A 14,371-nucleotide genomic window follows, 5' to 3' on the forward strand; every position below is an offset into this window, starting at 1 on the left:
CAGATATGTTTGTCTTTTAAGAACACAGGCTGCCAGTTTCACAATGGAAGGCCACATGAGAAAGTTGGCTTGGAAATTGACAAACACTTCTATTGATACTTGTGTAGTGATAATCTATTAAACAATATGACATGCACTGATACTTCAAGCCCATTAAAACCAGCATTGAGTGTAGAACTTGCTGATTCTGTACCATTGTAACTTAGCAAGAGAAGACAATAAATAAATGTTCATGTTAATTGGTTCTTACCAACACTATTTGTACTGTAGAGTTATGGTTATTATATTGAATGATTGTATCTTCCATCTCATGGACAAAATCAACTGAAGCAAGTTTATAAAAATGGAACCCTTTCATAACCCAGTGTTGTGTTTTTAATGTATCTAGCTGGCTGCAAATTCCTTGGCATCAAACCACAACCTCTGCAGTAGAGGATACAATCTAATCTATATATGATATTTTAAATGAGAATTAGTTGGATCAAAGGATTTTCATTTTCTCAAAGTGCCAGACTGATGAGATCTCTGACCACAAAATTTCTGCAAGCTTGCACTGTCAATCCAATTGCACATGTTTAATTTTGTTCACACAAAATTCACAATGGTTTCAGATTGCAAAATGATCTGTTTCTGTATTGAGATAAAGATCATATTGCATAAGAAACTATAAGGGTAAAAATACCCTGATGGGAGTTGTGTATGGGGCAATGAACAGTAGCCAGGAAGTGGGATATAAATTACTATAGGAAATAGAAAAGGCATGTCATAAGGGCAATGTTACAATTGTCATGGGGATTTCAATTTGCAGGTAGATTGGGAAAATCAGGTTAGTGCTGGGTCCCAAGAGGAAATTTGTAAAATGCCAACGAGATGATTTAGACTTGATTAGGGAACCTGAGGTAAAGGAACCCTTGGGAGGCAGTGATCATAATATGATATTCACCCTGCAGTTTGAGAGGAAGAAGTAAGATGTATCAGTATTGCAGAGAAGTGAAAGGAATTACAGAGGCATATGAGAGGGGCTGACAAAAGTTGATTGAAAAGGATGACAGTAGAACAGCAATGACTGGAGTTTCTTGGGGCATTTCGAAAAGTGCAGGACAAATACATCCCAAAGATGAAGAAGTATTCTAAAGGAGAATGAGGCAACCATGGTTGACAAGGGAAGTCAAAGACAACAAAAAATCAAAAGTGAGGGCATATAATATAGCAAAATATTGGTAGGAAATTAGAGAATTTAAAAACCAACAGAAAGCAACTAAAAAGGCATAAGGAAAGAAAAGATGGAATATGAAGGTAAACTAGCCAATAATATAAAGGAGGATACAAAAACCTTTTCTCAGATCTTTCTAGAGTAAAATGGAGGCGATGCTGGAGAGGTGGTAATAGGGGACAAAGAACTGGCAGACGAACTTACTAAGTATTCGGTGCCAGTCTTCACTGTGGAAGATACTTAGCAGTATGCCAGAAATTGAAGTGTGTCAGAATGCAAAAATGGAAAGCTATTATTAAGGAGAAGGTGCTTGGGAAGCTGAAAAGTCTGAAAAATGAAGTCACCTGGGCCAGGTGGAATACACCCCAAGGTTCCGAAAGAAGTAGCTGAAGAGATTGTGCATCTTTCAAGAATCATTGGATACTGGAATGGTTCTGGAGGACTGGAAAACTGCAAATGTCACTCCACCCTTTAAGAAGGGAGAGAGGCAAAACAAAGGAAATAGCAGGCTAGTTTGCTATAACTGATGTTGGAGTCCATTGGAGGCACATGATAAAATAGGTGTTACGAAGGTGAGTGGACTGATAGGTAGAGTTGAGGAAGCATGGAATCAGTCTGCAAAAGGACTTGGTGTTTGGGAAAATGGGCAAAGAAGTATCAGATGGAATATCGTGTTGGAAGTGTATGGTGATGCATTTGGTAGGAGTAAAGACATAGACTACTTTCTAAATGGGGAGAAAATTCAAAACTTGGAGGTAAATAGGGTCTTGGAAGTACTCATGCAGGATTCCCTAAAGGTTAACCTGCAGGTTGAGTCATTGGTAAGGAAGGCAAATGTAATGTAGCATTCATTTCAAGAGGATTGTAATGAGACTGTACTTGAAGTATTGTGAGCAGTTTTGGGCCGCTTATCTAAGAAAAGATGTGCTGGATTTGGAGAGGGTCCAGAGGAAGTTTGCGAGAATGATACTGTGAATGAAAGGGTTAATATATGAGGAGCATTTGATGGCTCTAGTCCTGTACTTGCTGGAGTTCAGAAGACTGAGAGGGGGATCTCATGGAAAGCTATGAAATATTGAAAGACCTAGATAGAGTGGATATGGAAAGAATTTTTCCTATAGTGGTTAGGTCTAGGACGAGAGGGCTCACTCTCAGAGGTGGGTCCATTTAGAACAGAGATTGGGAGGAATTTATTGCCATGGACTGCTCTGGAGCCAAAGACATTGATGCCCTGCCTAAGTGTACTCAGAAGTTATGGGGAGAAGTCAAGAGAATAGGAATGAGACAAATTGTATAAATCAGCCTTGATGAAATGGTGGAGCAGATGCAATGGGCTGAATGGCCTAATTCTGCTCCTCCTATGTCTTAGTCTAATATTGATGTAGAAGAAATAGTAACCTGCTATGAATTAATTAGTATAATGCTTTTACTGGGTTTATGCCATCTGGCTGGAATATTTGCTACTTTATTTATAAACAGGACAATTGAATGCTTCATTACCAATACTAACGTCTTTAAAAAAAACATTCTCCTCACACCTCCTTACCTACCCTGCAGACATATTTATTAAGCACCTTCACATGAAACATAATGCCTGCAGTCTGAAAATGCATGATACTGGGTAATTGAAAGAATGTAAACTGCTTTTGGGTAGTTGTCTTATTTAGCTTCAAGCAAGGTACATGAGTTCTTATAAACAATGTAGTGTATGTGGCCTTGATAATTACAGTCTTACCAAAGGATATTAGCTGATAATTTGTAATAGGTATTGGAGAGAGTGATTATTTTGGATTTTTATTGAATTAGATGTCTAAAACCGTATTTGTAGCTAATTTGTTGCTCTAGAGCTTAAGTTAGTGAAGTTTACAGGACAAGTGGATTGAAAATTGCTGTTAACTGCTGAGTTTATGGGATTTTTTTAGTAGTGGTGAAGTACTTCCATTTGGTTTTCTTTCTGAGAGTGTACAGCCTGCTCCCTTACGCCTTCCTTTCGTCTGGTCTGAAGAAGACAGGAAGACTGAAAAGGGCAAGGTGGCAAAAACAGGTTTTCTTCCAAAAACTCAGAAGTTGACTTGATCGGAAGCATGTAAAATAATCCTGCTTTGTACATGAAAACTCTCATTACTGACACCTGCTGTCTGATTGTCTTAATTCTTGCTAAAGATTCTTGGCAATCCTTTTTTAAAGGAATGCCTCCCTAGTTATTAGACAACAATAAATCTTTATTTGCAAGTCAAGCTTAAAAGCAAGGCAATACCTTGTGGTAATTCTGTGGATTTGTTTTTTTTTTGTTAAACTGAGCCTTAATTACATTGGCAAAAGTGGTTATGGTAGAAGAATTGTCATTAAGATACCAGTGAAAGTTAATGGGTCTGTCTGATGTCCAGTGCATTTTTATTTGCTTGCTTTGCTGCTTTCTTTGCTTGGCTTCAAACATCTTTATAAAGTTTCCTATTCAGCAGTGGGACAAATTCATATATTCAGTTAATATCCCATAATTTTGGTGCCCTTAAAGCTTAGGAAGTTATTAGGTAAAGTCTTGTCTACATTAAAATAAAATAGATTCAGCATAGCAGGAGATAGTGACCTCTTGCCAATAATACATGCTGTATATTCTCACTCTTCTACTGAAGCATAAATGGGCATTGTTTATGAATATTTATGATATTCCTGATAATTAACTCTGATAATTCATTTGAAAAATTGAGATTTGTGCAACATTTATATCATGTAGAAACTGTATTCTATAGACCTGTAAATATAGAAAATGCATGTGGATTTTAAACAACTGGTATTAAGTCAGGGAAAGAATCCTAGAATTATAGAGATTTATGATACATACAGAGACCATTTGGTCCATTATTTTCACAAAGATTGAAAAGAGCTTCCCAACTTTCACCAGTGTAGTCTTGCAGGTCATGGCCCCTCAAAGTACAAGATACATTTATTATCAAAGTATGTATACTCTAAGCACCCTTGAGTTTTGTCTCCTAATGGGCAGCCACCAAACAAAGAAAGCCATTCAAACCTATTTTTAAAAAAGACAGTCTAACATCCAATGTGCAAAAAACATATCATGCAAATTATAAAAGCAAAAAACATTCAGAAGTTCATGAAAGTTGAGTCCAAAGCCACAAAATCAGTCACCACAGTAGCCAATTCAGCAACCATCTAAGTAATTATCCAATATGGTAAATATTTCATGAGGATCTGTAAGATGCGCACTTTTTATTCTTCTATAACTCAGTATCCTCCCATTTATTCTGTTTTGCTTTCCTTTTTGCTTTACCAAATGTATTATCTCCCACTTCATTTTAAATTTAATTTACCACTATTTAACATTATTAGCTATATACTCCTGTACATTCCAACCAGATGGTTAATATTTGAATCATCTGTAAATTTCATTTCAAGCATGCAGGGGACAAGTAATGAATTTTATAAAGCCTTGATTAAAACAGATTTTCAAAAGTACTAGACAAGCAAAATAAACCTTAGATTGCTGGGAACATGCAATATTAATCCTAGAAATATAAAAAGGTCAGACAGCATCTGTAGAGAAACAAACAGTGGTGTTTTAAGTTGACCTTTGATCAGAATAGATTTCTCATAATCAGTTGTCCCTTTCTGGTGCTGAGCCAATTTTGGATTTGATTTTTAAAATTCTAGACTTTTACTTTAATTTTCCAGTCTCCCAAAAAAAAAACCACTGTAATCAATACTAACTACTCTAAACGCACAACTGTTTGAATTTTGAGAGGTAATAATGTAAACAATGATAGTATTTGAAATATGACCTTCTCATTACAAATTCATGCTGATTGCATGTGATGGATTCCAGACTATCCTCAACTGATTCAAATAATATGTAAACCTGGAGTTAAACTACCTGATCAGTGTTTGCTTGTTTCGTCCCTTTCTGAGGATAATGCAACATTTACAACTTCCCAGTTCTCTGTCAGCCCTGCAGGGCAGATTTTTAAAAAATGATCAAAACTGCTGCAAATTCTTGCTGTATTTAAGTTTAGGATATCTCATCAAAGGTGCTCAGGCTCTTAAACCTAGTAAGCAAGTTATCCCAATCAATAAATGTATGCTATATACTAATTGTTTATTTCCTCCTTCCCCCTCTAATTTTGCATGTTCATTCAGTTTCAAGTATTTGAAGCTAGTATAGCTTATACCATTGGAAGTTGGGAGGTTTATTATGGAGCTTGATCAAAAAATCCAGTGGAACTTACTGTACTTCATAATCAACTGTAATCATTTATATGGTGAATTACAGTCATACTGGAATTGTACCATTTGTCTTGATCATGTAGTTGTAAATATCTTGTACATTTAAGATCTCCTGCTTTTTAACCAAAGCATAACTCATTACTAATTTACTCAAAGTAAATTTCCTAGAATGCCATAACCTCCATGCATGCATGCATGCTTGTCTTCTATATACACCTTTCACCTCAAAAATGCTGTCTTAGATTTTAATCAAACTTCATAAGTGACCTCCTCTTATCAGACAGCGGGTTCCTTTCGAAAATGAGCATGCTGAGAACTGTCCTTGTATCCTGTCTCCAAAAATCAGGTAAGGACCTTCATCGTCACTGCCCCAATACTTAGCAATAAAAACATCTGGAGGTGAGTGATCCTGGATTTAGGAACATGAAAGTAAAATCCACAATCGTAAGACATGACCCTGGTTTTTAAAATTTGTGGGGTGGTGCGTATGAAAATTTAAAACCAACATACAAATTTAGGTGAGGAGTTCTGGGGATTTTTTAGTACTGAACTTTCTATTATCCTTAACTATGCTTGCGTCACAGGTTAACTTTAGCGTGGCTTTAAATAGTCAAAGGTGGTTCTAACTATAATTTCATTCAGTACTTTAATGTAGTCTCATCAACACAACTAATGCTTGAAATAGTAGTTATCTAATGCTTGGACATCCATTAATTTGGCTGTTTAACTATATAATTGGTTTGCATATTTCTGGTTGTTTTGATGTTCGATGGACGGTGGTGACTTTGACAAGGTAAGTTCCCTTCTGAAGGGCAAAATGTAATCTATTATTATACTCTCAATTCCTAATTCCCTCACAACATAGCAATAAGGAAATGTGTTTGCCTGTGGACAAAACAAGGCTTTCACATTTTGCAGAGGAGAAAATTTGCATATCGAATTTTCACCAGTTCACATTCTCGCCCATTTCGCTATTGGTATGGTTGAATTTTCAAATGATAATATTGCCCTCTTTCCTTAAATTTATAAGGCTCTTAGTAAACATTATTAATGTTTGATTTCCATCTACATTCTAGTTCATATTAATTGCCTTTGCACATTTGAACTATTTATGGGTAACAACTTGATGAATTTACTAATTCTTACTGTCAGGCAGTTAAAGTAATAATTAAATCCCATTGGCCTTGTATATGTTAATTCAGTGTCCTTGCACTATTGAACTCAGTAACAATGCAAATCTATCTTTGAGAAATGATCAAATGATTCCAGTAGCTTTATATAGGGAACTTTAAATTTAATATTTTGATCCTTAATTTGGAGCAAAGCCCAAAATATTTTTGTTTTACTGTAGCCTATCATTGCAAGTTTGTATGAAGTGTCAAATTATAGATTTTCTTAGTTAAATTTGTAGGTCTTATTTATTTTTTAATTTATGTGCTTTGATATGTGTCTGCTTTCCTTTGCTGTTGTAATTTCCCTTCTCAATTTTGCTACTTTGCATTTTCTTACTCTAGCTTTTACAGCAATTTTTCAGTAGTTTATTGAAACATCTAAATGGGTTTAATTTACATTTTAATGGTTTTGTTGCTGAAATGAGAAAACAAAGGTATTTAAAATAGTGTAACAAATTATAAATTATTATCGTACTTCATCATCAACTCCCTCCCACCCACTACCAACTTGCATCTCCCTAGCTTTGAACTGTGGTGAATTATTTTTACTTCTACTTCAAATTAATTTTTTTTCTTATTACCATTAAATGAGCTCTCCTGTTTGCTTGAGCTAATGGCTCATTGGTACAAGTTTTGAAAATGGAAAACTAGATACTATATTTACTTTATGATAACCCTCTACAAAGAATTTTGCACATACAAATTTGAATGTTGAGCCATTTGAACAAAAATCAGTCAGGTTAAATTGTTTAAAAATGTACACATGTGGATTGTGTAAAAGTATACCAAATTGAATATGGTGAAGTGATTAATAGATTAAAAATCAACATAAAAGATGAGTGAAATTTTATTTCTAGAATTTCTTTGGCTAAAATTGATGCCTGATCCGGAGAAAATATTACCTTTTTAACATGTGTAAAACCAGAGTGTATTTTCTGTGTTGTCAGCAATTTGATCTCTAATCTCCTCTGAACAAAATGCTGTTAGAAGCAAACTATAGATGGGCCTGTTCCTTTTGTATAACAGAACTATTTTAAATCACCTGTGCTGTATATCTAGTTAAATAAACTTGGTACCCTTTGGGAACAAAAATTGGATCAACTTAATTTCATGTCCTTGATTTGTACTGTAATTAGACTGCATAGGTCAGAAGTAATAACTCTTGAACAATAACTTTAACAATTCAATTGTGTAATATCTGACTGAATACCCTTCCCATAATCATTTTTATAATATTGTAGAGAGTTGAATTTTGTAATGTTGTATATAAAGAAGTTTTAAAACTTTAATTAATTTATTTTTTTCTCTTCTGCAGGATTCAATAATCGTTACACAAAACCAAAAGGACCAAGGGATCCTCCTTCTGAGTGGACATGATGGGAAAAGTGTTCTGATGGACTTTAATACTGGAGTGTTTTTCTTCAAGTGCCACTAAAGGACTGAAACATTGACAAAATTATGTTCACTAATTTTTTTTTAAACTAACAAACGGCAAGAGCAATTTCGGTGTCTTCTCATTTACAGAATGGTACACATTTTACATCTATTGTAACTTGCTAAGACCTTTCCCGGGGGTGGATTCCGGTGCTAAATATCTCTGCTGGGACCATTTTGACCTGCCTTATTTCACACTTAAGTATTAACTTTTTTTTCAAAAAAAAAGTATTACAGGCCTTAATTTTGGGGGAATTTGTTACACTGCTTGTAGGATTGTATATTAATATAGTACAATAAGTATAAATAGGGAGTCTGTGGACATTTATTCTTTGCTAACTTCCAGAAACTATTATTACAACTCCTTTGTGTACAGGGCAGGGTAGGTATATAATTGACTGTGTTGCAGGTATTAAATATTCTTAACAGAAGATGTAAGAAATCAGTGCATGACTTAAGCCTTTGTGTACCAATTTTTGTAAATTATTTGCCCTGAAAAAATAGAAACATATTCTTTCGGGTGTTCTTAACTACTGGAAATGAGCAGGAAATTGCAGTTTAACAGGGGTTGAGATTGTAATAATACATTTGTAAATTGTAAGCAAAAGGATATTTTTATATTATATGCTGTTAATAACCAATCCCATTTCATCTGTTCATTTGGCCTTGAATTTAGTAAGTGCCTTCGAACAGTATGCAATCCTGTTAACATGAGCATTTGATTTTGTGCATCTGGAATTAGATGACTATCAGCCACACAAACCTGTATTTTACATTATATTGACCTGTCAGTAAAGATCTCGAAATAAATTGTTTACATTTTTTTGAATTAAAATACTCTAACAATTTAAGTAAAAAGAACATTAAGGATTTATTATGTCACTAATCATTAAGCTATTTCACACTCTCAGAAAAGACTGTATACAATGCTTTTAGTACAATTCACTTTTCAAAGCAAAAATTGTTGTAAAGATCCCTTTATGACTTCATAAACAAACTTCTTTAAATATAGCTATGTATATAGTTTAAGCAAAATCAAGACATTTCAAATGTGGGGGTTCTCCTCAATATGGTTAGAAGATAATAAACCTAATAAACTCCAGAAAATCTAGGCCCATTTTTATTGCACCTTGGTTAGAAGGCCCCACCATTTTCCCAAATAATAAATTTCAGTGTACCCACCTCCAAGGCAAATACATCCCAATATAAATGGGACCACAACTGAACACTGACCAAAAAATAAACAAGCTACTTGCAGAACTCAGCCACTTTTGAAGGAGAATAGAAAGTTAACATTGTGAACCAAGACTCTTCATATGAACTGAGGGTAGATAGCCTCTTAAAACGGGGAGGATGGAGCAAGTGATAGGGTGCCTCCAGATGACTGAGTCTTCTCGGGGAACAAAGGATGAAGATACAACAGAAACTGGGAGATTATAAATGGAGAGAACAAAGAGCTGCAGATTATGGAAATTGTTTACGTACACAACGCTGGAAACACTCAGGAGGTCAGGCAGTATCCGTGAGAAAAGTTTAGCCAACGTTTCGGGCAGAGACCCTTTACCAGGAATGGTGGGGGGAAGAGAGGGCCGAAGCCCAGTAATAGAGATGGGTAGGGAGTAGGGCCTAGAGGTGCCAAGTGGAAAACCAATCAGAGGGAAGATAAAGGGGGAGGGGATAAGCATGAAAAAACTGTAGAGGTAAAGAAGTTGAAAGGGGAGAGAGGCAAAAAGGGACGAGGGGGAGGGAATTACTGGAAATTGGAGAATTCAATGTTCATACCACCAGGCTGGAGGCTACCCAGACAGTATATGAGGTGTTGCTCCTCCTCATCTACCATCTGGGTAGCCTCCAACTTGGTATGAACATTGAATTCTCCAATTTCCGGTAAATCCCTCCCCTTTCCCTATCCCAGGTCCCTCTCTGCCTCTCTCCCCTTTCAACTTTCTGCTTCTTTATCTCTACAGTTCTTTCAGGCTTATCCCCCTCCCCCTCCACCTTTCCTCTTATTGGTTTTCCACTTGGTGCCTCTAAGCCCTACCCCATATCTCTTATTACTGGGCTTCGGCCCTCTCTTCCCCCCCCCCCCCCAATTCCTGATGAAGGGTCTTGGCCCGAAATGTTGGCTACTCTTTTCTCATGGATGCTGCCTGACCTGCTGAGTTCTTACAGCATTGTGTATGTATTCTTTGATCTACAGCATCTGCAGTTGTATTTTTATGGGAATTTTAATGTAAGGTGAAGAAGGGAACAAATTAAGCACAATTATAAAGAACTAATTTGGATCCTTGTGGCATATCACTTGTTCTTGGGATCCAATTTGCGAACACTGCCTGGATGTCATAAATACTGATTTGGACTAACCTACCATGTGGGGTAAAAGTCTATGTATATGACATCAAATGTCTTGGCCTTGGCAATCTTGTTGATCATCACAGAAATCTTGATTAAATTTGTAAGAGACCTCCCACAAACAAAGCTATGCTGAATATGCCTTATCAGGCTTTGACTTTCAAAAAAAAATACTCTGTCAGAATCCTTTCCAACCAGTGATGCTATACTCACTGGCTTATTGTTCTCTAGCTATTGTTCAGTCTGCTGGTACCTCAACTGTGGTGCATGCAGATAGTGATACTCCCCTTCCCTGCTTCACACATCATGACACATTTGGGCAGGTGTACATAATTTATTTACCTTCAAGATTCAACACTTTGGTAATGTGACTATGATTCAGAATATTGCTATCCTCTTCTGAAAGCACGAGCTTCTGTCTTTTGCCATAATAAATGAGGTATTCTTTTAAGACCTTGCCCATTGCTGGTTTCACACAGATTGCTGGTCTTTAAGGGCACCTCAGCAATTCCAGGGCCGGCCAATGGTGTAATAGAATCAACATTGGACTTCCAGGTGGATGGTCCTGAGTTTGAAACCAGCCAGGTCCCAACATGGGCAGCAACAGTATCTGTGCAGAAGAAAGGCATGGCAATCTACTTCCTCATCTTGCCATGAAAACCTGATTGATAACTACACTATCCATAGAGTTGTTAGCTGTCAATGATGACTCGATGGCACTCAACAACAACAATCCATCCTTAATTACTCCTTTCTTTCTCTATAACTGATATAATTTCATGATTCATCTGCCAAGGATATTTCTGCCCTTCTAATTTCAAGTGGATCCTTGCAAACCTATTCAACACAAGGGACTAGCTTGATCCCAGTTGTCTACATGAGATACGCCTACTTCTTTCCTGACCAAAATTTTTAAAAGATTAACTTGGTAACAACCTCTCCCAATCAATTTTTGCATGTTGCTATCTAATACCTTTAAAATTATGCTTGTCCCAATTTAGTACTTTAACTTATGGACCAGTCCTTATCTTTTTTCCATAACTATTTAGAAACTAATCAAATGGTTACTGGTCCAAAAGAGATCTACTACTGACACATTAGCCACTTGCAGAGCTTCATTTCATAAGAGATTGCCAAATGTAGCCTCATCTCTAGTAGGGCCAAATACTAAACAAATTCTGCCCTATTTGATCCCTTTAGCACCATGGCATACCAGTCAGCCATTTGTGGGGAAATTAAAACCATATATTATTGCAACCCTATTATTTATATACCTCTGATTTCCTTGCATATTTATTACTTAATTCTATTGACTCTTGTCAAGCAGGGGATGGGGGTATAGTATAATCCTATCAAAGTGATTATCCAGTTTATTATAATTTTAACCCATATAGTCTCAAAGGACATTCATCTGGAATTCTGCTTCAGTTCTATGCTGTCCCCACTAATCAATATTGCAGTTTCTCCTCCTCTCTTACTTCCAATTATATCACCATCAGTACATGCTTAATTACCTAAAACATCCAACAAGACTTTTAGAAATACAAATTAAGAAATTAGAGGAAAATTTGATTACTTTCAGGAATTTGTGCAAATGGAAAGAATGAAATACTACTAAATTCTGATTTCTGTAATATTCTCAATGGTAACTATAAGAAAAGTAAATGAACTTCCTACAACACACTTATTAGAAACATCAGCCAATTTGCATTATGTGCCAATTCCCTGCATAAAAAACAGGGCATTCCATCTAAAACAGCAGGGAGGTTAAAAACAATGTTCTTCTTCCTCCATTCCCTTGAGCTTCGAAAACTATTGCATTGCATAGCAAATTTATTTTACAATCAGCCTGAAGTCAACATAATATTTTAAAAAGTCATTTGGCCCCATAAGGGCTGATCTTCTATCTCCTGTAATACTAATTTCCCTTGTTTCTCTTGCATCTGAAACTCTGATTTCTGTCTTGAATGTACTCACAGCTGAGTCTCCAGTGCCCTCTGTAAAGATTAAAGAATTGTAAAGATTCACCACCATCTTACTAAAGAAACAATCTCTGCCCTGAGCAGCCAAACCTCTCAATGAGTCTGTGATACCAGGTTCTGCGTACTCCAGATGGGAAGCAATATACTTACACCTACTCTTACCAAGTCCCATAAGAATTGTGCATGTTTTAATGAGATTCTTGCTCTTGAAATCAAGACAGTATAAGTCCAGTCTGCTTTACCTCTCCTATGACAAACCTACCATCCCAGTAATCAATCCGGAGCATCTTCATTACACTCTTAATTATAAGTACTAAATATTCATCCTCTGGTAGGGAAACCAGACATTTATGCAGTATAATATTTAAGTGGTCTGACTAGGACTCTAAATGGAGCAAGACAATTATAACACTCAAATTTCAAATTTTTCAAAAAAGGTCCAGTGCAGCTGTGCAATGGTTTTCGGTAGTTTATTTACAAGGACATTTGGGTTTCTCTCAACACAAATGCATTCCAATCTCTCATCATTTAAAAATACCTTTTTCTCTACTAAAGTGGATTATTATGTTTTGTAACTTCAGAAATTAGAAAAACTTAAGAGCCAGGGACACTCATGTACTTAGTTTCTCTTTAGTGCGCACATACAGTGTGGTGGAATAATGAAGTATACCATTCACATACTTTACGTATAACCTATAATGAATTGTGTAAACAATGAATGCTTAATCAAACAATGTATTTACAATATTACTGAAATATTGAATGCACTACACTCCTTCCTGAGCTATAAACACCCACTCTATATAAGATGCATCTCAACTCAAATATGCAATATATTGCTGCCTAGTCATTATATACCATATTGTACAACTACTGTATAAACATCAACAGCATAGTAAAATTTAAATTGTTCCATTCAGACATAAATATTTAATCACTATGGAGTATTTCTTACTCATCTATGTGACTGGGTGGGTGGGGAGTCATTCTGTATGACAGGTGAAATTTGTAGTTGTGAAACAATTTTAGGTCTAGGGTCTCCTCCGTGGTGGTTATTGGAGTTGACTCTGGGATTGCAGGAAATGATTATCAGCTCTGGGCACCATCCTTCTCAAACAATTGACTCTGCTCTCCTCAACGGATCGATGTGTCGTCTCCAGATGCGATCTCGACTGTGTAGGAGGGTTGGTCAAGTTCTGTCTTTAATCTTTACAAGTACCCACTTTTGATTACCTCTGTAGTCCTTCACCAGGATTGCTTGTCCAGGAGTAAAACATTAGACCTCCTTGTGTGAGGAGCTCTCAATCTGTCTCAGCATTTTCTCCTGCATGTTCCTCCTGAAATTAGGTTTGAAGAGATCTAAACATGAGCGCAAGGGACAACCGAGAAACGGCATAGCTGGTGAGCTGTTGGCTGTGGAGTGTGCTACATTGGGATATGCAAAGGGGAAGTTGACAAGCTTCTGGTTCAGTGTAGTGTATTCTGCTGACATTGCTCAGGGTGCATTCTTTAGATTCTGAACAGAACTTTTCCACCATCCATTTGTAGCTGGGAGTTAAAGTGCAGATGTGATATGTCTTATTCCATTGCATTCATTTTCATGAATGCCTGAAACATCCGCAATGAACTGTGGTCTACTATCACTGACTAAGCATTTTGGAACACTGGTCCTTGAGAAGAGGCTTCTCAACACATGTGCAAGGCTGTAGTGAAGGTTATTGGGATTACTTCTGGCCACTTTGTAGCTGCATCCACTACTGCCAAGAAATTTGTGCGCATGAATGGTCTTCCAAAATCTACAGCCAGGGTAATGTAGGCCATTTCCAGGGATAGAGAGGCACTGAACTTGGCATCTTCTGGATGTGTTGGCATCCCAAATAATGCATGGCAAGCTGTTTAATCTGCTGATCTATCGCAGGCCATTAAACAAAACTTTGAGCCAATGGTTTCATTTGGACCATGGTTTCAGATGGACAGCA

The 14,371-nt window shown here is 36.5% G+C and overlaps 1 protein-coding gene across 4 annotated transcripts in view; it reads left to right on the plus strand.

Moving 5' to 3' along the window:
* Nucleotides 1-8,868, plus strand: part of LOC132403678 (tyrosine-protein phosphatase non-receptor type 12-like) — a 108,421-nt gene extending 99,553 nt beyond the window's left edge. For 2 of the 4 annotated variants that reach the window (XM_059987223.1, XM_059987224.1), the window contains exons 18-19: nucleotides 5,733-5,798; nucleotides 7,940-8,868. In XM_059987223.1, coding sequence (XP_059843206.1) covers nucleotides 5,733-5,798; nucleotides 7,940-8,001 — 128 coding nt within the window. In that variant the 3' untranslated portion in view covers nucleotides 8,002-8,868. Of the gene's footprint in view, nucleotides 1-21 lie in introns of all 4 variants that reach the window. The other 2 variants (XM_059987226.1, XM_059987225.1) reach the window with 2 other exon arrangements.
* The last annotated feature ends 5,503 nt before the right edge of the window (nucleotides 8,869-14,371 follow it).

This window comes from Hypanus sabinus, chromosome 13, assembly GCF_030144855.1.
Source record: "Hypanus sabinus isolate sHypSab1 chromosome 13, sHypSab1.hap1, whole genome shotgun sequence".
Lineage (NCBI taxonomy): Eukaryota > Metazoa > Chordata > Chondrichthyes > Myliobatiformes > Dasyatidae > Hypanus > Hypanus sabinus.